Genomic DNA, 25,284 nt, shown 5'->3' on the forward strand with positions numbered 1-25,284 from the left:
AAACTGATGGTTACCACAGGGCAGGTGGGTGCAGGGATGGGGGTGAAGGAGCGCTCTCGTGATGGGCACGGGTGCTGTGCGTGTGGACGTGCTGAATCACCGTCTTGTACGCCTGGAGCTAATATTACACTGGATGCTAACTAACTAGGATTTAAATCCTTATTCTGTTAGTGGCTGTTTCCCCATGTGCTAGCTTAGATTATAAAATTAAAAAAAAAAAAAACCAACTATGTGTGCGTTGTGGAGGCCCTCCATCAGTGGTATTGTCCATCTTGAAGTTTTCCTAAGTCTCTAAGCCACTGGCTGTTTAGCCTTTTTCCCGTTTATAATTTACTGTGAATTTATTTAGGGAAGGGAATATAATTGGACACAGGGACCCTCCAGCCTCAGCGCTGTGGATTTCACTGCCTTACCTCTTACCGTCCCTCCATCCTCCCCAGACGTTGTAGCCTTCTACCCTGGCAGGCTGGAACCTGCTCATAGCCACTAGTCCTGGGTACGTCCTGCAGGGACAGTGCAGAATGACGCGTTTTCTTTGACATGTTTCTTAGTCATTGCCCCGTTTCTTAACCATCTCTGAGAACTCCGATTAAGCTGAAAACCAGAAATGTGTTTGATAATGGTCTTGCCAGGAGGCAAGGTCAACGTCTTAAAAGTAACATCTTTTTACCTCTCACTGTGGGTTTCAGGAATGGAATGGCTAGGTGTCTCAAAGAGGGAAGGAAGGAGCCGTGCGGAAGAGGAGCTGAGGTGTATTTTGTCTGCTGACCAATTAAAATACTTCCTAGCCACATGCTTTTTTGGGGAGTCCATAGTATTTTATTCTAGACTGTTTATAAGTGCCACAAGGAGCCTCAGGTGGAAGCACAAGATGCGGAAAGACAGAGCCCTAGAAAACTAGGATAGGCTGGATAACAGTTATGACATGGGTTAGATCAGTTTAAGACACAAGCCCATTTTCATTTAGATTACTTAGTGTGAAAGTGTCTTAATGTTTCATAATATGCAGTGCCATTAAATTGCTTAAAATACGTTAATGACGGTTACTATTTAATGATAAGCTCTGATGGGTGTTTTAGTGAAGAATAACTGCACTTGCATCTATCATTTTACTAGAGTTTTACCTTTGAATTTGGACTAGACTTTCAAAGCAAGACCAACATAAAGAATTTTTTATTATGTGTTTTGTGTTTAAGTGTTTCAAATTAAAATTAAAGAATTGCTGTTAGAAACTGGATATTTACTTGCTAACTTTTATTTCCTAAAGCTTTCATTTACATGGGTTATTACTAAGTAGCAAAGAATTAGTAAAAATTTTTTGCATTTAACTCCTACGTACGAGACTTAAGTGTAAAAATTTTTGTTATTTATGTTGATTTTAGTTTGCTTATTACCTAAGTTTAAAAAAACCTGCAGAACATTGGATTTATACATTGTTTGACAATTTGTATGTAGAAATTTAAATATGCTACAAAAATATTAAGTGTCACTTTAATTTATCTTGGTCTAAATTATCTTCAGTGAAGCAGTCGACTCACATGATTTCCAAAGACTCTTTCCCCCCTTCCCCCCAGTTTTAAAGTTTGATGCTATTCTTTGAGGAAAATTACAGCTAAATTTTATATGCACTAGAAATTTTATATCATATTTTTTGTGATTAAAGTGAAAAGGAAAATATGTAAAAGTTAGTATGTTTGGATTTTTATATTTTTTGTTTAAAAACATATTTAACCTTAGCTAACAGTCTGAGATTTCAAATGGATGGATTGTGACTTTGCAAGATAACAGAGATCTTTCATTTGTGTCTTTTAAATAGCATGTTGCCATTGGGAGAATAAATTCTTATATCTTTTTTTTTTTTTTTTTTTTTTGGTTTTAGGATTTTCTCATTCAGCGTTTACCTTTGGTATAGAAAGCCATATCAGTCAGTCTAACATAAATGGTGCCCTCGTCCCACCTGCTGCATTGATTTCTATCATCCAGAAAGGTCTACAGTATGTAGAGGCAGAAGTTAGTATTAATGAGGTAAGGAAACCTTATTTGAAATTCTAAGTCTTACTCTTAAATTTGTCCTTAAATCTGATATCTTGTCTCTTCGTTCATTATCCGGCTTCAGCTTCCCTAGGTTGACAAAGTTGAAGGGTGGCGTTCCTGGTGTCCCAGTCAGGGTGAACAGGCAAGGCCTGCTGGCTCCCAGCTGCAAGAACCATTGGTTCTCATTTATTTCCCTTTCTATGGTTTTATAAGTAACTAATAAGAAACCGTTTTCTTTAAAACAACAGTGTGCTGTGGAACACGGAGACCATAATTGGCAGTCTGAAAAATCCCAAAACCTCAGGTTATTTGGTTATACCTGATTTTGGAAGGCAGGTTATGATTAAAGCCAACTCTTGATGCTTTTGCCTATACAATTCCAGTGCCGGCCAGCGATGACCCATGAGCCAAATCCTGCCTGTTTGCCCGTTGCTGGATTGGAACCCAGCCACGCTCCTTCATTTATGTACTGTCTCGGCTACTTTTGTGCTACAGTGGCAGTATTGAATGGTTGTGACAGAGACCTTATGCTCTGCGGAGCCTTAGATATTTACTGTTTGGCCTTTCACAGAAAAAGTTTGCAAACCTTGGTCTAGCTGAAAATTTTCATAAGTGATCAGGATTTATAATACGTGGAGCTCTTTATTTTCATTTCAGAGATTAACATGTTCCCCTTTACTTTAGCAAGTTTTTTTTTTTAAATAAACCTCTGTGGTTTCTATACCAGTATTTATTATTATAATTATGTAGTACTCTAATTCTGATTTCATTATTTTTAAGTTTCTTCGTCTCCAAAACTGAAAAATCCACTAATATTAAATTAAATGTGTCCTCATTGACTTTTAGTGTTTTCTGTCCCAGATTATCCTTTATCACAGGGGATGAGAAACAATCTCCACCAGTGGCCAGAGTTAAAGTCTCATGGTATCTGAAAAATACATATTTTATAGATTTAATGTAGTACTCTACGGTGTATCTGTGTTGGCATTAAATAAAGTATTTAGATTAAATTCTCCAGCTCCTCAAATACTCCATTGCAGCTGACAGCTCAGAAAGGTGTGTGGTGTTGTTGTAGCTCAGAGCAACCCCATCACCGCCCTGTAGGTCTTGGGTTAGTGCACCTTGAGCAGCCTGAGTGAGTTGGGCCTTACATGTGCATTTTCCCAGTTTCTGTTTCTGACTTGTTCTGTCTCCATGTGGCCACTGGAGAACTTTTTATTAACTTGGAGCCTCCTGATATCAATGGGAGGAGCTTTGGAAACTTACAGCAAAGCCATAAAATTAAAGAGCACCCGTCTCAGAGTGAGGGTGGTACTTCTCGAATGCTCGCGTGCTAGAACTACCCGAGAGGGCTTGTGAAAGCAGGGATTCCCGAGCCCCTCAGAGATTTCGACTCTGTAGGTTTGACTGTCCGTTTCTAACAGACTACAGGTGCGGTGGCCGTGCTGGTGGTCCTCAGGTAACCAAGGAAGAGCGCCAGCTAGGAGCCTGGCCTGGCCCTGGGACTTCGGCACGTCTGCCTCTAAACCTTAGTGCTCCCGTCTCGTCGTTAGCAGAATGAGACGATCAGATGGCCGAGCATCTGACGTCTGTTTCTTGTTTTGATATTGAATCAAATTACGAGAAATTTTTTAGTCCTTGTTTTTTTAAGATTTTATTTATTTATTCATGAGAGAGACAGGCAGAGGGAGAAGCAGGCTGCTCGAGAGGAGCCCAGTGCGGAACTCGATCCTGGGACCCTGGGGTCACGCCCTGAGCTGAAGGCAGACGCTCAACCCCTGAGCCACCCAGATGCACCAAGTCCTCTTAAAACAAAGCTATTTTAAAAGTTTTTTGTTGTAAAAAAGTTTTTATCCTAATGTGGCCCCAAGCCTCTCTTCCTGTTGCATGAACTCCTTAGTGTTGTTCATTGCTTTTCCCCGACGGAATTTTGGGATCTAATTAATAAACTTTTTATCACCTGGGCCCACTTTTCACTATTCCTTTCAATATTTCGGCTTTATCCTCACCAGTATAAACTAGGTGAGAAGGAGAATTTCAGCAGCTCCTTGCCGTTGATTCACCCTAAGTATGTCTCTTTTGTGTTTTCTGCCTCAAAATTCTCCACCTCCAGGATGGTACCTTGTTCGATGGTCGGCCAATAGAGTCTCTGTCGCTGATAGATGCCGTAATGCCTGATGTGGTGCAGACCAGACAGCAAGCTTACAGGGATAAGCTCGCACAGCAGCAGGCCGCAGCTGCCGCCACCTCCACAGCCGCCACAAACCAACAGGGGTCTGCAAAAAATGGAGAAAACACAGCAAATGGGGAGGAGAACGGAGCACATACTATAGCAAGTGAGCTGAAATAAGAATTTCTAAAAATTCCTTTGCAGGAAAAGTATTTTGCTTTGTGTAGATGTGTCATCTTCTAAACTGAAGTAACATCGTCTGTTTCATTTATGCCAACTTGTTCCCTTAACTTGTATCACAATTCAGATTTTTATTCCTGAAGCTCCAAAAAGCTAGATTTACTTTCATGGATTTTATTTTCTTCTTTAAATATTTAGAAACCATTTTCTACTATAAGATAAATTTTGTTGTTTGCTCTTGACTTCGAAAGAAAATTTGTAATACTAGTCATTAACCCAGTAAAGCTCTGACATGGAGATAGGAAGGCAACTCTCATGTTATATGAATGATATCAGCAACCCCTACTGGCAGAAATTCAGAATAGTGTTGGCATGGACTATATTTAATTCAGATCATTTTATCATTTTAGCCTTGTTTGGCTCTAACCTTTTTGCAGTCTTTCTCACTGCCTCCTCGTCACCCCAAACACACACACACACACACACACACACACACGTACATCTTTTAAAAATAGTAGGGTCAGACGTAACTAAAGATAGGAATTTACTTCTCGTGTGACAAGTGCTGTATAATTATTTTTGCCATTACCTGACATAGTTTTTTTTGTTTGTTTGTTTGTTTTTGTTTTTTAAGTTACATTATATGTCACAAGGGAGGTATAAAATGCTGGTTAAGAATTATTTTTCCCCCTCAGGGTGTTATAATAATACCTAACCGGAATTTTCCACTTGATTCTCATGACACAGATAATCATACTGATATGATGGAAGTGGACGGGGATGTTGAAATCCCTCCTAATAAAGCAGTTGTGTTACGGGGCCACGAATCCGAAGTTTTCATCTGTGCCTGGAACCCCGTTAGTGATCTCTTGGCATCGGGGTATGTTTCTTAATGTGAGACTTAAATATCCTACTGAACGAGTACACATTTTATAAAAGCATTACTGACATGTTTTTGTTGCTTCTTTGTGGTCCTTTTGTCTCAGTAAATCTTTATTTCTTCATAACTTAATCTTAAGTTATTTTTTGAAAAGATATATTTATTTGAGAGAGAAGGCGCGCACACAAGCAGGAGGGGGCGATGGAGAGGGGGAGAATCTCAAGCAGCCCCCACACTGAGTACAGAGCCCGACTTGGGGCTGGGTCTCAGGACCTGTGAAATCATGACCTGAGCCAGAAGGAAGAGTCGGTTGCTCAACCAACTGTGCCCTCTAGGTGCCCCCATAATCTTAGAAGTTTTAATTAAGCTTCTTCAAAAGTGCTGAGGGCCCCCAAAATGGAGACTAAGTGGAAATGGAAACCCCAGAGTCTAGTTTTTATTTGCCTTATTAATAATAGTATGTAAATATGTTGCTTTGATTCTGGGATACTTGAGAATATCATGACAATTTAAAATATACTGCATACTTTCTAGGTCTGGAGACTCAACAGCAAGAATATGGAATCTTAGTGAAAATAGCACTAGTGGCTCCACACAATTAGTACTTAGACATTGTATACGAGAAGGAGGGCAAGATGTCCCAAGCAACAAGGATGTGACATCCCTAGATTGGAATGTGAGTATCACTGTATTATCCATGATGACTACAGTTCCTAATCTACTTAACATCTCTGAACCTCAGACTAATAGCAGCGTTTGTCCATTTGTTCAGATATTTTTTGAATTTCACTAATAAGAACGACAACCTAGGACTCCCCATTCTCAAATATGCTATTAAATCAAAGGCTGGCCCTCCAGCAGTCAGACCTAGGTTCGACTTGCAGCTCTGCAGTTGATCTTGCAGCAGAACCTTTGTCAGACTGGCGGTTGCCCCTCTGCACTTCATGCTCCTCAAATGTTAGGTAGAGGTGTGGTAACGGTACGTACATAAATGGGGTGATAGATGAAAATCAACAACTGGCACACACTAAGTCCTTAACTGCGAAGTCCTTTGCTAGGCGTAAGAGAAATTTGCAAAATAAAAGCATGTTCTTGTTTTTCTCATTTTGCTCAGAACTGCTGAAAACTTCATTGCCGACTGCCTTTTAGGGACCATTAGTCTAGGCTCTGCCGTAGCTGTGGGAATCTTACAGTTAGCTGATCCTCTGTGTCATTCCATATCTTTCAGAGATACCTTTAGTGCTCTGACTCACCAGAAAGTTTGAGCTCCTCGTTGACAAAGCTTCACCCGTCGGTTTCAAGTACATGATAACCAGCTTTGTTTGTTTCCATTTCCAACTATGATTGATTTGTGGAAAATTAGCATTTTTAAAGTTCCTGTGTATTTTCCTTTATTCCGTGTTGCCTTCTTTCCTTCCTTGTGACTTTGCATCCATTTTTTACCTGTCTTCCCAAGTCTAAGAAACATCTTAGACAATTTTAGCATTCTTGAGCATTTCATGGGGTTCGTGGTTCTTTCTTCAGCAAACACCCTTTCCTCCTCCAGCCCCTGTCCAACAACTTTTGTGCTACTTTCCAAAGGATCTTCCAAATCCAAATCTCATTCCAATGAATGAGATCTTTTTTAAAAACGGTATCTCCAGCAAAAGTTCTCAGTTCTTACGAAATTTTTCTGAAATAAATTCCTGTAGAGTCAGGACTAAGAATTATCTTCTCAACATGGGACCTTATTCTATCTTAAGTCAAAGGCCTTATTGCCCTCATATACTGTTTGGCTCAGAAACCATTTATTTTAACTTAATGAAATTTACAGGTTACCGTGAAAAGGATGGTTAACAAATGTTTGTTGAGCTTGGTGATTCTGAACTGCAAGTTATAGTTTGTGGAAGTGTGGACTTTTCAAACATACATTATTCACTGTGAATTTGAATCTTCCACCAACGGGAAAATATTATCCTTGATGAATGGTTCTTTTCCATGACTAATGCAAGAGCCTGTGAGATACGCTATCTTCAAAGTATTCTTTTCCTACTGTGGTGGTCCATGAACTAAGACATTCGGGGGCCGGGAGTTTAAAGGAAGCTTCTCATCCTGCAGAGTCTGGAAGTTGCTCTTGGTTTCAACATGGCTCCTTCTTCAGATGAAACTGTGGAACCAGATTCTGGAAGGACCGAACCTACATCCCCTAGTACCAGCATCTGTTTGTTTTTCCCTTACCTGTACAGCTAACTGGCTTGAGAGGTCTGAAAAAAGGCGATCTTGTTTTCACTTCCCTTTCCAAAAAGCATCCACAAGGCACTGAGTAAGGCAGGACTTCATTCTGTGTCTTCAGTAGTGTTCACTAATCCCAGCAGTAGTCTGTTGAATGCCCACTGTAGCTTGCACTTCCATAGATCTGTCCTTCTGTTGTACCATTCATCAGGGCCAGGCACAGCAAGGGAATGTAAGAGTAGAGAAATTGGTTATGGATTTCTCCCTGCGGTAAAGTAGTTCCAGGCACTTGTACTCACTTCATTAACTATAAAATCAGCCTACACTCTTTTCTGGCTCTTTTTTTTTTTTTTAATTGGTAAGGATTTCATATTGGGAAAATTAACAAAGGAAAGAAACATTCACTGATATTTAAGTATCTGATCATCTGAAACGGCAATATTGTTTGGCTCACACACAATACAAGCTTCATTTAGGCTTTAGTAAAAGATTTAGAGGGAGGACCATATAAAATCGTCTAACCATAACAGGATGTTTTAGCTGGTTTTGCTTTTTACTCTATAAAATCATTATAAGGTGATGATTTGGGTGTCTTTCCTAGTGCACCGCCCTACTCCCATTTTCAGCCACGTGCATCTATGACAATACTGTAGACCTTAGTGTGCATCAGAGTGGTGTGGGTCCTGCTCCAGAGTAGTTCCTGCCGTTTTTGAGATTTGGATATAAGGCCACCACACTGACTAGGTGCTGATTAAATCCCAGCTTCACAGCAGTGAAGGGTGCTTTGTAGTTCTTCGGTAGCGTTCCCAAATAGGCAGAAGGGAAGTTTTGAAGCAGAGAAGGTCAAGGATCTGCTGTCCCTAGGATTTAAACATGAAATAGCCAAATAACAATTAAATGCCCTTTCTGGATTATATAATTGAAGGAAGTGTGTTTCTCTGACAGAGCGAAGGTACACTTCTAGCAACTGGTTCATATGATGGATTTGCCAGGATATGGACTAAAGATGGTAAATGAAGCATTTTTCTTTTTCTATGTTGTTGTTGATCTGAGTTATAAAGCTTGAGATAATTCTAACGATTTTCTTTCTGAATAATAGGTAACCTTGCTAGCACCTTGGGGCAGCATAAAGGCCCTATATTTGCATTAAAGTGGAATAAGAAAGGAAATTTCATCCTCAGTGCTGGAGTAGACAAGGTAAGCGAATGTTAAACTAGATTTTCTGAAGGTCGATGTGTTACACAGTATAACTGAAAGTAGTATTTTGTCCTGCTGATCACGTAAACAATGAAACATCCACAAATGGGAAATTCAGTTATGAATTTATGATAATAGTAGAAATGCTCTCAGATTTTTTTATCAGCTCATTCCTGAAATTACTCATCAAAATGTCATTTATCTTTTATCTTTTTGACCACTCATCTTTGCTGGAATCATGGATGTCATATCTCTTGTACTCTGCTTCTCTTCCCCAGTTTCTAGTTTATCTCAGCTATAAAAATGGCTCCAGAATGATTCCTTGAGAAATCTTAGAGCCAGTCTGTTAGCCGAACTCCTGGTGCTTAATTGAAAATGTAAAAAACGCAGATTCTTCGCAGCTTTTTTCACCTAACGAGGCTGGAAAATATGGATAGGTTGGAACTATGGGCTCCGTGCTCTTTCGTTTTCTTAGGTCATCCCCTTTATCCCACACCTCCCAAAAATAATACAGGTTTAAGATGATTTTAATCCTGGAAAGTATATGCTCATAGTTAACTGAATGAATTGTCAGAAATGAAACTAGAGAGGGAAAGGAAAGTAAAGGAGGCCAAGAATAGGAGGGAAAAGTCCTATTAATAACCCACTGACACTGTGTAATACCTTACATCCCCAAAATTATAAAACCCAGTGATGGGAGGGTGTTTAAAGGAATTGTGAAGATGTCCATTCAGATTTATATATCATACGTGGATATAATATATAAAACATTGCTTTAAGTATTGTCAAAATCCAAACTGCCTTTTTGTGTGGAAATGTGAGCTTTAAAAATCTTAATACTGAGATTGGTTGATGACTTTATTAATCAAGTATGTGCCTCCCACTGGCTAAAAAAGCTAAAAACCAAAATTACATTAAATACATTATCGCAATTGAGTTTCTTAAGCAATGTAGTATAATTTCTGGTGTTCTGGAGACAACTCATAATTGTTTGAAGTAATTTGACTGATGAAAATTCACCAGGGAAAAATGCAACTCGTAATAGCCATCCCCACCCCCACCAAGTGAGAGTATACCCTCCTTGTTCCATTGGGGTTAAAGCAAATGTTTAAAGTTAAATTCACTCTGACATTTCCTATTGCTTTAACATAGTTAGGCTTCTCATTTATGCACCTATGATGAGCTCCTTTTAACCTCCTAATGTATTTTTCTTTTCAATCTCAGACTACAATTATTTGGGATGCACATACCGGTGAAGCCAAGCAACAGTTTCCCTTTCATTCAGGTAAATCTTCACAATTTACATGAGAACTGGTGCTTTCTTCTGTTTTTCTAATTAAGCTTTTTAAAGGCATATAATTCATTTAAAGTCTTGAAATATCAAGTATCAGTGAGATCATTAATTGTCAGGGGGTCATCGAACATTTTCTGTGAAATGTACCATTAAAAAACCATTTGCAGCCTAGTGCAATTAGGTTGGTATTATCTAATGGTAAGAACATAGATCTTTGAATCAGGAGGTCTAAGCTTGAATGGCAATTCCACCCCACTTAACAAGCTTTAAGACTGAGCAAGTCATTTAACCTTTCTGAGCCTCATTTCTCTATCTATAAATGAAGGATAATAATTATCCCTGTTTGTTATGAGGATAAAACTAATATATATATATGGAAATACTGTATAAACTTTATAAACTCATACAAATTCAGGTGTTGTCATTTCTCATTTTGGACTCATGTTTCTAAATCAATCCTTCTATGTACATGAAATAAAAAAATGGGCTTTCCCAGCATTGTTGGAACTTTGGTGCTTTAAATGGACTTCTCTTTTAAAAAATAATTTGATACTTAAATAGAATAATTCTGGCCCCCCTCCCCTGGTAGTGTGCTCCTTCCTCCTTGGTACGGAGTCATGCACCAGGGCAAACAACCTGGTGAGTAGACACAGCTGGATTTCAGTACCTGCCCTCTCTTCCTGCTGTTCTCAGGGAGTTTCCTGGTGATAATTATTAAACTGGAACAAGATACCTAGTAACTACAGTTGACCCTTGACCAGCATAGTTTTGAACTGTACAGGTCCACTGATATACATGGTTTTTTCCCCAATAACTACAACTGCACTACTGTGAATTTCTTTTTTATTATTTCTTAATATTTTCTGTAGCTTTATTATAAGAATACAGTGTAAAATTTGTATAACACACAAAATATGTGTTAATTGACTGTTTCTGCTCATGGTTAGGCTTCCAGTCAACAATAAGCTATTAGCAGTTAAGTTTTATGGGAGTCAGAAGTGATATGTGGAATTTCAACTGCATGTGGAAGGGGGCAGGTCAGACCGCTGAGCCCTGTGTTTCTCAGCGGTCAGCTAAGTTAGAACAGCATTTTTACCACTACCTGATTTAACTGCTTCTTGGAAGATTTTGTTGTAGTTGGGAAGAGTTTTGATTTGAAGGCTGACTAAAATTAACTGATTATTCTCAAAATTTTGGTAACATCCTTTTCACAAACAGCCAGTGGTTCGGCATCACCTTTAAAATGGAAACAGCTTCTGACATTTTGGCTTTTTGTCTTTTTCTATTTAGTGTGACTAAACAAACCAAATAAGGTACAGAATGACTGGTGTGTAGTATCTGGATAACGCAATTGTGCAAACATCATGTTAAACAATTCAGCTTGATTAAAGCTTACCACATTAATAGGCATTTACACATCAGTTTTGATTACCTGTTTTACTTCCTTTTCACCTTTGTTTCTAGTCCTCACACAGATAGAATTCTCTTAGGCCTCTGGCTCTTCCACCCAAAAATTTCTCCTCACTGCTAGGAGTAAAGCAAAGTCGAAATAAGCATTTGGTACTGTCACTAGCTACCGTATGACGTACACCGCCTTTGGTCAGACATGGTGCTCTTGGTTTACGTGATCCCATTTAGTCCTGAGGACAGCCTGAGGGGGGTAGGTGGTATTGAAATCCTTTCGCAGTAAATAAGTTTTTTACCCATGATAGGCTTTCTTGCCATGCTCTTTGGTTTTTTGTTTTTTTTTTAAACAGCTTTATTGAGGTATAATTGTCATAAAATGAGCTATATATACTTAAATTGTACAAGTTGATACGTTTTGACATATGTAGTATGTACCATTGAAACCATCACTGTACTTCAGACAGACAGTACACCTGTTAGCTTCCGAAGTTTCCTCCTGCCCCTTTGTGATCGCTCCCCTCCACCCCTAGACAACCACCTGTGGTCTTTCCATTAGTTTATATCATGTAAGATTAGTTTATATTATAAACTTTTTTGGCCTGGCTTCTTTCACTCGTGTTACTGTTTTGCATCTGCTTCACTTAATTAATGAGTAGTGTTCCACCGTGTGGCTGTGCCACAGTTTGTTTATCCATTCACAGGTTGAAGCAAATTTGGGTTGTTTCCAGTTTTTTGTTTTTTGTTTTTTGTTTTTTTTGGCTATTGTAAATGAAACTGCGATCAGTGTTCATGTACAAGTCTATATGTGGACTTGGGCTTTCATTTCTCCCATGCAGATACCTAAGAATAGAATAACTAGATGACATGGGAGGTATATGTTTAACTTAATAAACTGCTGAGCTGTTTTTCCAAAGCTTACATTTTCAATACAGGAAATTTTCACTAGCAATGGATATTGTAGTCCCTCCATGTCCTTGGTAGCACTTGATAAGCGGTCAGTGTCATTAATTGGAGCCACTCTAATGTGGGTATTGGTATCCTGTTGTGGTTTAATTTGTATTTCTAATGACTAATGATGTTGAGCATCTTGTCATATGCTGTTTACCATCTGTAGATCTTACTTGGTGAAGTATCTGATCAAATCTTTGGATCTTTCACTTATTGTTTTCTTATTGAGTGTCGTGAGTTCTTTATGTATTCTGGATACAACAAGTTTATCAGGTACTTACAAATGCTGTTTTGCAGTCTGTGGCTCATCTTTGCACTGTTCTAACAGTATTCCTCAAAGAGCAGGAGTTATTAATGTTGATGAATTCCATAAATTATTTGTTTTTTTATGTATCATGCTTCCAGTGTCAATCTAATTCACTCGTTTTTTACTTTTTTTTTTTCTTTGGCTTGATACAGTAGTTGAGGTCACTGATTCGAGACCTGTCTGCTTGTCTAAAATAGATATTTAGTGCTATAAACTTACTTCCAATTACTATGTAGTGACATCTCTGTGTGCATAGCTCTTTTCCAGTAATCTGTCCTATTAATTCCAGTCCCTTTGGCTTCCTGGATCTCAGCTTTGTTTCTCCATTTCAGGAAATTCACTGATCTCTGCCTAGAAAGATTCCTCTTCCCTGTGCCAAAACATGGACTTTTTTTCCACCTCCACACCCCTGCCCCCCACATTGTAAGCCTGGGCAGATATAAGGGCACACTGCTGATTGGTTCTCATTTTCTCAGAAACCACTGTCTTTAATTGCCTGGTGTCTACGGTCTTGAATTGTTATTTCATATATTTTGTAAGTTTTCTGGTTGTTTTGGGCAAGTGGGAAATTTGGTCCCTATTAACCCGTCTTGACCAGAAATGGAAGTCTGTCATGCTTTTTAAATTACCATATTTTAATTATTGTGCTAAATTTTCTCCCATATACACACTTGCATAGAGCATAAGTCATGATTATAGATGAGTTACAGTAAGCGGCCATTTCATACCCATTACTACGGTGATAAGAAGTAATAATGTTCATGAGGATATGGAGAAATTAGGACCCTTACACCTTGCCAGTTGGTTTGTAGAAAGGTACAGTCACTGTGGAAAACAGTATGATGGTTCCTCAAAAACCTTAACGTAGAATTACCATGTGATGATCCAGCAGTGGATTACCACTGCTATCCAGCAGTATAGACATCCAGAAGACTTGAAAGCAGAACTTGAACACATCCTTGTCAGTGTGCAGGGCAGCATTATCCCCAGTAGCCCAAAGGTGGGAACAAGCCAGTGTCCATCAGCAGACAAACGGATAAACAAAACACGGTACACACACACGAGATGGTCATTCAGCCCTGAAGAGGAAGAGTCGTGACACAGTGTCACCGTTAGTGAACCTGACACGCAGCACGCTAAGTGAAATGAAGCAGGCACAAAGGGACAAACAGGATGAGTCTGCCTGTTACCTGCCTGGAACAGACCTGCTCAGAGAGACAGGAAGTAAAGGCTGGAGGCTCTGGGGAGCGGGGGCAGGGGCGGGGGCAGCTACTGCGTGACACCCACCGAGTATCTGCTGGGGATGATGAAACAGCAAAGATGGTGATGGTCACACAACCTCGTGAACGTAATTAATACCAGTGATCGTACACTTAGTAGAAGGGCATTTTATGTTCTATATGACCACAGTGTTTAAAAGTTATTAAATATACCCAAATCCATTAAACTGTATACTTTAAATGAAAGAATTTTAAAGTATGTGATTTATATTTCAATAAAGCTGTTTCTAAAAAATGCAAATAGTAATAAATACCTTTTTCTCCTTACTACATAGGTTCAGTTCATTTGTTACCTTTTTAAATTATGAAGGATGGAGAGGATAACAAAAACGTATCAAAAATTGCAGGACACAAAAGTTTGAATCTAAGCTCCAAGATTTTAAAGGACTGTAGCCCTAGGCAAATGAATGAACTCTTTTTAGTCTCTTTTATCTTGTATAAAATGAGACTAGTAATAGTGAACACAACTCTCACATATCACTTACATAAAAAATGCATTTTGTTGTGAGATGTAAATTCTTTTTTTTTTTTTAAGTTTATTAAGTAATCTCTACACCCATCCCGGGGCTCAGACTAAGAACCCCGAGATCAAGAGTCCCATGCTCTTCCAGCTGAGCCAGCCAGGCACCCCATAGAGATGTATTTCTTTCCTAATGAATCTGCATTACCTAAACTCATTTTATTTTAGGAGTAAACAAAAGGTAAGGAGGTAGGTGTTCTTCGATTATACCAATCCTGTAACCATTGTATTTTATGAGCCAGGGATATCACAAAGCATAAATCCTACAACTCATGCTGGAGCACTCCCCAGCTTCCCCCGTTAGCTTCACTGGGCCACACAGTTTATTTTTGTGTCATTCTGAACCTAATGGTGTATTTGTTTGAATGCCATGTCTTCTTTTCTCAGCCTCCCATCTCATATTCTGCGGACAGCTCTAAATTAATATCCGGATACATCATGACAGACACTTACCATTCCTTGTGACATTTTGTCATACCTTTAATTGTTCTCTGAGTTTATTAGATTTTGCAGGCTTCCCCCCCCCCCCCCACACACACACATGCTTAACACTAGAATCAACTATTTATCAAATAAACATTTTGTTAAAATTATTTTTGAAATGGTATCTTACGTAATAGTAACGTAATGTCAAAATGAACCTAGTAGCTACTGAGATTCCAGACATGAAAACAGGATCTAAACCAGGTAATCGAGAAGGGGGAATTTAATCGGAGGAAACAGCTGCAGAGGTGTTGGACGAGTGCTAACCAGAGGACTGTGGGTAACCGGGTCGGAGGGGAACAGCCGCAGACAGCCGGCCTCTAGAGAAGGCAGGAGCCAGCTGCCCAGCGGGAGCTCGAGCCGGAGAAGGTGGCCTGCCCGGCGTTGCGGGCACCCTGGCGGCGGCCGCTGCCCGAGGCCCCGGCTCCGGGGAGATGAGCGCACAGGCGCCGGCCTTCTCTGTTTCTCGTGACCATGGCTCTCACGGTCTGTGTCCGCCTGGAGCCCCGTGGGCTCGGGATGCGGAGTCCGTGTGCAGAGCTATCAGGGCAGGGTGGCAAGCGTGGCCCTGAGGGCAAGCAGGCGACACACACGGCACAGTCGCCGGCCTGCACCCGAGGTGACGCCGGTCCGCCCGCAGCGGCTGCAGGTGGGCTTCGGCCGGCTGGGTACCGGGTACTCTCCGCACACAGCCCACACTCCGGGTCTCAACCTTCCTCTTCCCCCCCAAACCCGGCTCCGTGCCACGCGCGCTGGGCGCCACCCGTGGGCTTGGGGGCGGCGGGGCCCCCGATGGCAGGGAACGCTCCCGCAGCAGCCCGCGGGCCGGCCGGCCGGGCACCGAGTGGCGTGGACAGCCCGTGACCGTTACGCGTGGATTCACACCGTGGGGCGGCGGGCACGCCCCTCCCGTGGGCCTCAATGGGGTCCGCCTTACCGAGTGCTTCGTAGCCCTCACCACCAGCCCCGCCCCCACTTTCCTCCTGGGCTCTGAGCAGGACGTGCCGGGGCTGGTGCAGCCCCCCCGGGAGCACAGGGCCGCTGCCACCTGGGACCGTGAGTGCAGCCAGGGACTCCCAGCACCTCGTGACACGGATACGAGAATCCGAGTCTTGTGTGATGTTCACACTCCTAGGCCTTTTGATCATGTGTCATCTTGGATCCGCAGCCGAACAGACATGACAGCGACTGGGCTGGTGGGCCACGGGCCCCCCGCCGCTCCAGGTCCGGGGTGGCTTACCCCGCTTACTTATCTGCGTTCCTAATTATAGAGCGCCTTTGCACCTTGCAGCCCGGGGAAACGGGAAGAATCTCCAGTCATATCAGAGCTAACATGGGTATTAATAGCCTGCCAGCTTTTGGGCGTCTGAGGGTTTTAAATTCAATGACACGGATTTTAAGCAGTTATTTGACAAGAATGACTTAGAAGAAAATGTATTTGCGACCATATACAATATTGCACTTATCAGTTGGGTGGATATGGAAATTATTCAGTATAACGTCTGTCTAACTTGCAATTTACAAAGCACTTTTCACACACATCCTCTCCCTTGATCTTCACAATATCCTTGTGTACTAAGCCTAAAGGTTTTATTCCCCCTTTTTATAGATGGGGAAACCAGCATGAAAGGTTAAATGACTCGCTTGGGGTCCAGCGGTTAGGGAGTGGCTGACTGAAGCCCCCGTGCCCATCAAATACTCGAGGAATTTTAGAAATAAAAGGAAGTATGACATCACGTTTAAATGTTTACGAGCGCGACACTAAGGATCCAGTCCTGGCACTTCATGGAGCAAACGCTCAGGAGCCCTCACCTCCTGCGTTACTTCCTTAGGCTGTGGCTCACATAGAGACACCTGAACTGAAATTTATTAGTGTTTGTGATATTTAGATCATCATTTTAAAAAATTCAATTAGTATTTTAAAGATCATAAAGTAAGATGTTTAAGTTCCTATTAGCATACTGAAATGCCCAAGCGTGATTTAGAACTAAAGCTCCTAGTTTTTTTCAGTGCTTGTGGAATGAACGCAAACCTGTAGCCCTTTTCCTTTTCAGCACCAGCACTGGATGTTGATTGGCAGAGCAACAACACCTTTGCTTCTTGTAGTACAGATATGTGCATTCATGTCTGTAAATTAGGACAAGACAGACCTATCAAAACATTCCAGGGACACACGGTGAGTAACCTTCTTTTCGCCCTTGAAAGTGGTTGTGATGACTAAGTGATACAGCAGGTGGCTTTCAGGGATGTGTGTTTAATGTCCAAAGAGCAACGCAGTCTGTACCGTGAAAATGTGACTGTGCCCTGTTCTCTTTAGAATGAAGTAAATGCTATCAAATGGGACCCAACTGGCAATCTTCTGGCCTCCTGTTCTGATGACATGACTTTGAAGGTAATTGAAACAGTGGGGTGAAGTGGCAGTGGCCGTGTGCTGAAGAAGGGCTGCTCTGGCCATTTTTAGATTCTTGAGAGCATCTGTCCTAGTGTCCATTGAACGCCTTAACCGGATTAGGCGGTTAAGGATTCACTCTACTTTTTAATAGGTTAATCGTTATTTATTTGTTTTGCTTAGTATTCCAAGTGTTTAGATATAGCAAAAAGAACTCTTGGTGGGAATTGTGGCACTAAGAAACATGCTGTCTGCACTTCTCGAAGGTCATATACTGGTGCGGTTCAAGTTTTATTTGCACGTGTGAAAATTTGACAAGTGACAGATCTTCGTCGCCTTCATGGATTTTACCGAAATTCTGTGGATTGTGTTAATTTGATTCTGTGGTGTGAATATATATCATCCTTGCTGGGAAGCTGGGCTGTAGCACAGCATTGCTTAGTTGCTGAGTGGGTCTAGTTGACATGCCTGCATCCACAGCTCGACATGAATTTATGTTTTTCTTGTCAGTGTGACTAGAGACAAAACTACCACCTTGCACGTGTGCACCTCACATTGAGGGAAAAAAAGCATTTTGAGATGAAGAACAGCCTAATATTTATCTCCGATATTAGTGAAGCTTTGAGCCCTTTCCTGCAACATAGTAACTCTCCTGAAAATAATTTTATGGTTGACTTTGTAATGCCACTGGCTGCAGATTTGATGACCCTTACAGATGAAATAATCATGAGGGAAAACTGCTTTTCCTCCCATGGACAGACTAAATGTAACCTTGGTAACCTGGTGAGGTTTTTTCCTTAAATGCCTGCCTGCTGTGTATTTAGTTATACATGGTTTTCTCAAGCCTGAGCTCCCTTGCACACATTGCTAGTGAAAAGGCTTTTCTTAATGCTTTTGTCTCTGAGTTTACTTTGCATGCACGTGCATTACATTCGTAAAGTGAAAACCTTCCGGAACAGAGTATGGCACATATGTGGACATGGAAGAAGGTCAGTGGCTGGAGAGCCTACTGAGTTGCAGTTAGACAGGTTTGAAGTAGAAACCATTAGAGAGCTTTTTGTCCTAACAATGAAAGGTCAGAGCTTTAAAGCAGAAGTGAGATGGGTCTGTATTGTGTCTCAGGGCCAAATTCTGAGATCAAGGAACATGAGTCAGTAGGTTATGCAAAACCTGAACAGTGATTTGAGCCATGCAGGTGGGAGTGTGAGGTGGGTCCGATGCTCCAAGAGCTCTTCCCTGGACATAAACATTTCGGAATTCTCTGCGAGTGGGTGGTCATTTAAAGCCACCAACTTGGATGGAACTGTTGCGGGTGAAAATACAGAGTAAGAGAGGAGGAGAAGCTTAGAAACAGAAAGTCTTAAGGAACTCCCAACAATTGCCAGCTCAAGAGGAGCGAGCTTCCAAAAGGAAACTGAGAAGGAATGACCCAAATGAAAGAAAGTGTTCAGATCTTAAGGGAGGTGATGCATGGGAGCGGTCCACAGTGGCAGGTCAAAGTGAAAGGTCAAGTGAAAAAAGGTCTGAAACGTATTTTGGGGGGTTATTGACCTGGAGTTATCAATGTTTAGGATCCAAGCACATTACAGTTTTGCTTTGTTATCACTTATTAGGTTCCTTGCAGACAAGTGAAACAGACCTGATTTTTGTGGGGAGTTTTTGTTGTTGGCAGTTGGATTTTGGGGTGTGTGTGTGTGTGTTGGGCGAGATTTACCCCCTTGTCTTTATTGAATGATTTTGCCAGAAATACTCTGAGTGTATATTTCTCTTGGTTTTTGCTCAGTAATACGTATTTTAAAGCTCCATACATAGATCTTTTCAACTCAAGTAAGACTTAGTCTCTACTCATTTTAACTTTATTCCTTTGCTATTTTATGATTTGTTCTGTATGAGTCATTTTCGGAACTTTTATAATGGTAACGTGAGCTCTTTTTTAACAGATTTTTAAGTGTACGGCACAGTATTGTTATTTATGGCCACAATGTTGTACAGTAGAACTAGAGAGCTGAAATTTTACACTTGTCAATTAGCTGGTCCTTCCTGTCCTCTTCCCTTGGCCTTTGGCAGCTGCCATTCTTTTCTTGGCTTCTGTGAGTTCAACTCTCATATACCTCATGTAAATGGAACCACGCAGCATTTGTCCTTAAGATTCATCCGTGTTGTGGCATAGTTCAGGATTTCCTTTTTTTTTTTTTTTCTTTTTAAGGCTGAATAATAAACACTGTGTTGTATATGGTATGTATAGACCACATTTTCTTTATCCATTCATGCACCGATGGACACTGAGGTGCTTTCTGCATCTTGACTTCTGTGACTAATGCTACAGCCAACAGGGAGTACAAACATTTTTAAGATCCTGATTTCAGTTCTTTTTGATAAATACACACAGGTGGGATTGCTGGATAATATGGTAGTTCTGTTTTTATTTTTTATTTTATTTTTTTTTGAGTAAACTCTGTATTGGTTTTCATGGTGGCTATATACTATTTTACATTCCCACCAACAAGGGGTCTAATTTCTCCTCATCCTTGACAACATTTATTGTCTTTTTTATTTTATAATAGCAATTCTCTGATAGATGTGAAATGACATTTCATTCTAGTTTTGATTTGCATTTCCCTTATGGCTAGTAACATTGAGCGTCTTTTCATATACCTATTGGCCATTCACATATCTTTTTGGAAGAACGGTCTGTGGGATCCCTGGGTGGCGCAGCGGTTTGGCGCCTGCCTTTGGCCCAGGGCGCGATCCTGGAGACCGGGGATCGAATCCCACGTCGGGCTCTCGGTGCATGGAGCCTGCTTCTCCCTTTGCCTGTGTCTCTGCCTCTCTCTCTCTCTCTCTATCTCTGTGACTATCATAAATAAATAAAAATTAAAAAAAAAAAAAAAGAACAGTCTGTTTGCCCACTTTTAAATTGGATTCTTAGGGATTTTGCAATTGAGTTGTAGGAGTTCCTCCTGCATTTTCAGTGTTAACCCTTTATAGATACATGGTTTGCATATGTTTTCTCCCATTCTGTCAATTGCCTTTTTATTGTTCCCTTTGCTGCTCAGCTTTTTAATTTTATATAGTCCCTTTTGCCTTTTTGGTTTTGTTTTTATTGCCTGTGCTTTGGTGTCATACAGGAATATACTGTTTGCAAGTTGCTTATCTATTTGCCCTTCTCTGTTACAACATATTTTTTTTTTATTCTAAACCCTAAGAGGAATTCATAATGCACATTTTTTATTTAAGGGACAGTGTTAAAACTACTACCTTAAACATTTTAGGATCATTACCCAAGGGACTTACTAAGTGTTGAAGTTTATACCATGTGAAGCTCTCAAAGTTAATTTTAGAACTACAGCCAATTCAGTCTTGAGGGCTCAGAATAGTGAGCATTTGGAAAGGACTTAAAGCTAATTTGTCATTTTTAAAAGAGAGATAAATATTAAATATATTCTACATTTTAATTTCTTTGCAGATATTCCCTAGATCTCTAATCATTGTTCTGATTATACTGCTTATATTTTAGATTGGCACAGTAGTATTTTAAATGTACCCTCTGTGTGAGAAAATATAATTACATACATTTTTCTTTTTTGCTCAGATATGGAGTATGAAACAAGACAATTGTGTCCATGATTTGCAAGCACATAATAAAGAAATTTATACTATCAAATGGAGTCCAACAGGGCCAGGGACAAATAATCCAAATGCCAACCTTATGTTAGCAAGGTAATATTTCTGTTTTACTCCTCCTTTTATGAGTCTTCCACAGAAAAAGCTTCTAGTAAATATGACAGAGTTAGGAAAGATTCCATGAAATGGAGTGTATCCTGCAAGGGATGTTTTTTTGATGGGAACATTTAGACATGGAGTTTTATTCTTATTCCAGGCCTTAATGGATTTTTATATCTGGAGTTACCAAACATTTACCGATGGTATCAAATATTGATTAAAACTCAAGTAATCGAGGCATGGTATAATAACGTTTCTTCAGCGCTAAAATAATAAATATATAGTCCGTGTGTTGTTCAAAACTTTGGATCAGTCAGTATAAAAGAAATATTTAAGGAGCAAAGGAATACAGAGAATTTAGCTCATTTTGTTTTCCAGTTCAGGGACTGGGCGATGCTCTTAAGGTGCCTTTTCTTCTATATGGCTTTGCTTTCAGAACACTTGCTTCCTAACAGCCCAGTCTGCGTCTCGTAGGAGTTCGTGGCTAGCTACTAGAAATGGCCGAAACTGTAGATTGGGTGTGGGGCGTGGGAATATTTCATTACTTGTAAAGTCATCTTGTTTCCTCCTTTGTTCAGTGCATCCTTCGATTCTACTGTTAGATTATGGGACGTAGACCGAGGAATTTGCATCCATACTTTGACAAAACACCAAGAACCTGTGTACAGTGTGGCTTTCAGCCCTGATGGCAGGTACCTGGCAAGTGGTTCTTTTGACAAATGTGTGCACATCTGGAACACACAGGTAGGTCTGTCACTTAAATCGTTGCACACTTTCGTAGTTACGAGGAAGCACTCGCCTGTGTAGATGCCTTTCTTCTCTTTGGTTGTCATTCCTTTTATGACATTAGTTCAGTTCTTAGTTTTTAAGTGAGTACTGTTTTTGAATTTATAGCCAAATAAAGATTGAAGCCAATTGAAGTTATGTTTTCCTAATGTAGACCAGAATTTGGAAGTGAATTTAGATTCTTGTTTTATAAGTTTTCTGACACTTCGCTGGCCTAAAATGTGAGAGTTTAAGATGCCTGTTTAGATAAATGATGTAATTTATTTATTTTCTAAAAGCCTTGTCTTTGAAAGAGCTATAAATGAGCAGTTAATAAAATGTACTAAGTTAGGACAAGGTTTTATGGCTGAACACAGTGATTTATCAGAAATAAACTTAAAACTGTGCTGCCTCTGTAGGGACAGTACTATAGAGCGAGAGATCCTTTCCTAAAACACGGAAAATACAGCCAGCTGGTGTAATTTATTTCATCATCTCACCTTTTTAGTGTTTATGCTCCACGTACTGTTTTGTTTTGTTTTTAACAGCAGTCACTTGACTCTCCCTCCTCTACCCTCCCCCAATCGGTGATCACTTCTTAGGTGGTCCTTGTGCACCCAGAGCAAAGCACTGTGAGCTCTTGCTCTTTCTGTAGCTGATCATCATAGTTGGACTATTTTGCATAAATCATCATTGTTACGTGTAATTTTTAATTAAGTTATACATTCAGATGGTCCCCCCTGAACTCTAAAGTGTATGCACTGGGAAGTCTTAGGGCTCCCATTTTCTTCTTGGTCCCCTACAGGTAACTGTTAGTTTCTCTTTTCATTTATATTTTTAACTCCCATGGAATTGATTTTTATATACCTAATGTGAGTAGAGATCTAATTTTGTATTTCCAATGGATAGCCAGTTGTCTCAATACTGGCTGTTATGTATTCTTTGCCTGTTTGATCATTTCACTTCTTTCATATGCATACACCGTGTTCCTACTATTGTGGTTGATAGCTTCTCTTGTACTGCACTGATAGATGTGTTTGTATATACCTCATGACTAGCATAGTTTTAATAACTATATAGGTACCCCTCACTCTTTTTTCCCCCTTCCTTAAAGTTTTATAATTTCTTTGTGAATATCTTCTTTTTTCTTAATTTATTTTGAAGTGCCTTATGGATCCTATTGTTAATCAGGAATGATATCTTTTTAAAAATATATTCCTTTACTTACTAGTAGTTGCTCGTGTTTGGAACATTATGAATTTCGGCATATTGAGACTGAATCCACCCACCTCTCTGAGCTCTCTTACTACTTTTAAGTTTAGATGTCCCCCTATCGACAGAATCTGTCGATAATCTGTTGTGTACATTTTCAGTCACTTATTTACACCATTGTGAGAAAACCAATTTAAATGAAATTTGGGTGCAGAAGTATAGGATTCTAATGGAGGGTACCCGTAGGCTCTTAGGGGCATTTGACCAGCTATCCATACCACTTAGATGTATCACTGTTGTGTATCAAGAAAATACTTTTTTAAACTTTGAAAACAGTAAACTGCATCTGGTGAGTTTTTAGTGCAGTCATTGTCTTTTTGTCATATATAAATCTGTTTGGTGTTTTTTTTTTTCTTTTCCTCACTTGGATTGTCATCCATATGATGTTACTTAAGCATTTCACAGGTAAATTGTTGAAGTCAGGTCTGAACACACACACACACACACACACACACACACACACACACACACAGAGAGAGATTTAAGTATGCTGATGATCCACTGGGCTTTGTTAATGGTATAGCTCTAGCTTGTTGATCATGCTCTTTTGGTTCAGTTATAGCCTAATTTGAGCTTATAAATTGCTAAGTGCTTTTGGAAGAAAGTTGTTTTTTTTTAAACCCCAAAGCATACCGTCCCGTAGATTTTACTTCCTGTGCATCAACAGATTTCAGATTTTGTTGGTACCATTCTTTTCTCCTAATTAATGATGGAAATATACTCAAGACCTACCATACTCACGGTTTTTCATTAATCTTTTAAATTGTAAGAAACTTTACATAGGAGAAAAAAACAGTTAAACCTTTCTGATGTGATCAGCTGTAGCAGTGCCCTCTGGTTTCCGCAGCATTCGTGGAACGACTTTGAAGAGGAAAGTGAGGGAGGAGAGGCCTCTGGCTTAGTAATTACCGTAGGATTGGCTGTCTGAGGAGCCTTTCACAGGCTCCCTGTCTTGCTGCCACGTTGTTTTTAGGTAGATCTGCTACCTCTAGTTGGACCTTTCTAGGGTTATCATAAAGCTGAGAGATCCTTCCTGCTTTGTCAGGACACAACACCAGGAGCATATTTTTCATTATTTTCCAGTTTCTCACAGCAGAACCTCTGAACTTTGCCCTGTTAAATGACTAGTTTTCCTAGGACTATATATATATATATATATTTTTTTTTTTTTTTTTTACTGAGTTTTAATTATTCAGTGGTAGCTGAATAATTTTGGTTTCCTTTTTTTTTTTTTTTTTTTTTTAAATCCCTTGTAGTTTAGGACTACTCTGTAAACAGAAAGTAACAGACTTACACTGAAATTGTCTTTACTGGTTTATTGCTTTCTCTTTAAGATGTTTTATCAAAGAAATTCTGACTTAATTTTCTCTCTCTCTACATATTGGCCAAACTCATGTGTCCTTCAACAACAACCAAAAGGTCTTTCAAGTCATGCATTGAACGTTTACTCCATTTTTAACTATCAAAGAGGCCAAAGATACCTTCTCTAAGAATGGTTATCAATACTGGAGAAACTGAGTGTGTGAGTGTGTATGTGTGTGAGAGAGAGAGATCTGTTGAGAGCAGGCAAGTATTATCTTTTTATAGAAGGATCATCAAATTTCTGATGTTTCAAAACTTGTAATTCATTTTACAGTCAAAGCTAAGTTCTCTCTCTGATAGAAATCACGCCATATAATATTTTACCTCAATATTTGGAATTATATAATATATGTTCTCATTTTTAAGGATCTGGTTTTTTTTTTTTTTTTTCATTTTTTTAGACAGGTGCTCTAGTTCACAGCTATAGGGGAACAGGTGGAATTTTTGAAGTTTGCTGGAATGCAGCAGGAGACAAAGTTGGAGCCAGTGCATCAGATGGTTCAGTAAGTATAACGAAGTATTTCCAAGGGAGTGGGTGTGTGAGCATAGTAAATAAATGTGGCTTATTGTGGTCGTGACTACAAAGTCTTCTTTTCCAAATAAATTTTATGGTATTGATCTTTTTTTTTTTTTTTTTTTTAACTGAGGGCTGTGTATCTTTTATGTTTATTTCATTCAAATACTCTAAACAAAATATAGGCTGTGTTTGCCATAAGAGTATCTGCATAACCAGGGAGTAGACAGTTATTTTTATGTGTAAACCTTCATTAATGCAATTGAGCATAGAAGAATACCACTTTCTGAGAGAGATTTGAATTTGTAATGCCTATTTCTACCTTGTCTCCCTTGCAGAAGAGTGTTG

General features: G+C 39.8%; 1 protein-coding gene across 17 annotated transcripts in view; it reads left to right on the forward strand.

The window, feature by feature from the left end:
- Window positions 1–25,284, forward strand: part of TBL1XR1 (TBL1X/Y related 1) — a 166,829-nt gene that overhangs the window by 136,179 nt on the left and 5,366 nt on the right. For all 17 annotated transcript variants that reach the window (XM_072752170.1, XM_072752163.1, XM_072752155.1 and 14 more), the window contains 12 exons: window positions 1,880–2,025; window positions 4,148–4,370; window positions 5,132–5,264; window positions 5,799–5,940; window positions 8,421–8,484; window positions 8,575–8,672; window positions 9,897–9,957; window positions 16,966–17,087; window positions 17,229–17,303; window positions 20,893–21,020; window positions 21,602–21,767; window positions 24,824–24,925. In XM_072752170.1, coding sequence (XP_072608271.1) covers window positions 4,205–4,370; window positions 5,132–5,264; window positions 5,799–5,940; window positions 8,421–8,484; window positions 8,575–8,672; window positions 9,897–9,957; window positions 16,966–17,087; window positions 17,229–17,303; window positions 20,893–21,020; window positions 21,602–21,767; window positions 24,824–24,925 — 1,257 coding nt within the window. In that variant the 5' untranslated portion in view covers window positions 1,880–2,025; window positions 4,148–4,204. The remainder of the gene's footprint in view (window positions 1–1,879; window positions 2,026–4,147; window positions 4,371–5,131; window positions 5,265–5,798; window positions 5,941–8,420; window positions 8,485–8,574; window positions 8,673–9,896; window positions 9,958–16,965; window positions 17,088–17,228; window positions 17,304–20,892; window positions 21,021–21,601; window positions 21,768–24,823; window positions 24,926–25,284) is intronic.

The sequence above is a fragment of the Vulpes vulpes genome, chromosome 3, assembly GCF_048418805.1.
Source record: "Vulpes vulpes isolate BD-2025 chromosome 3, VulVul3, whole genome shotgun sequence".
Taxonomy (NCBI): Eukaryota; Metazoa; Chordata; class Mammalia; order Carnivora; family Canidae; genus Vulpes; species Vulpes vulpes.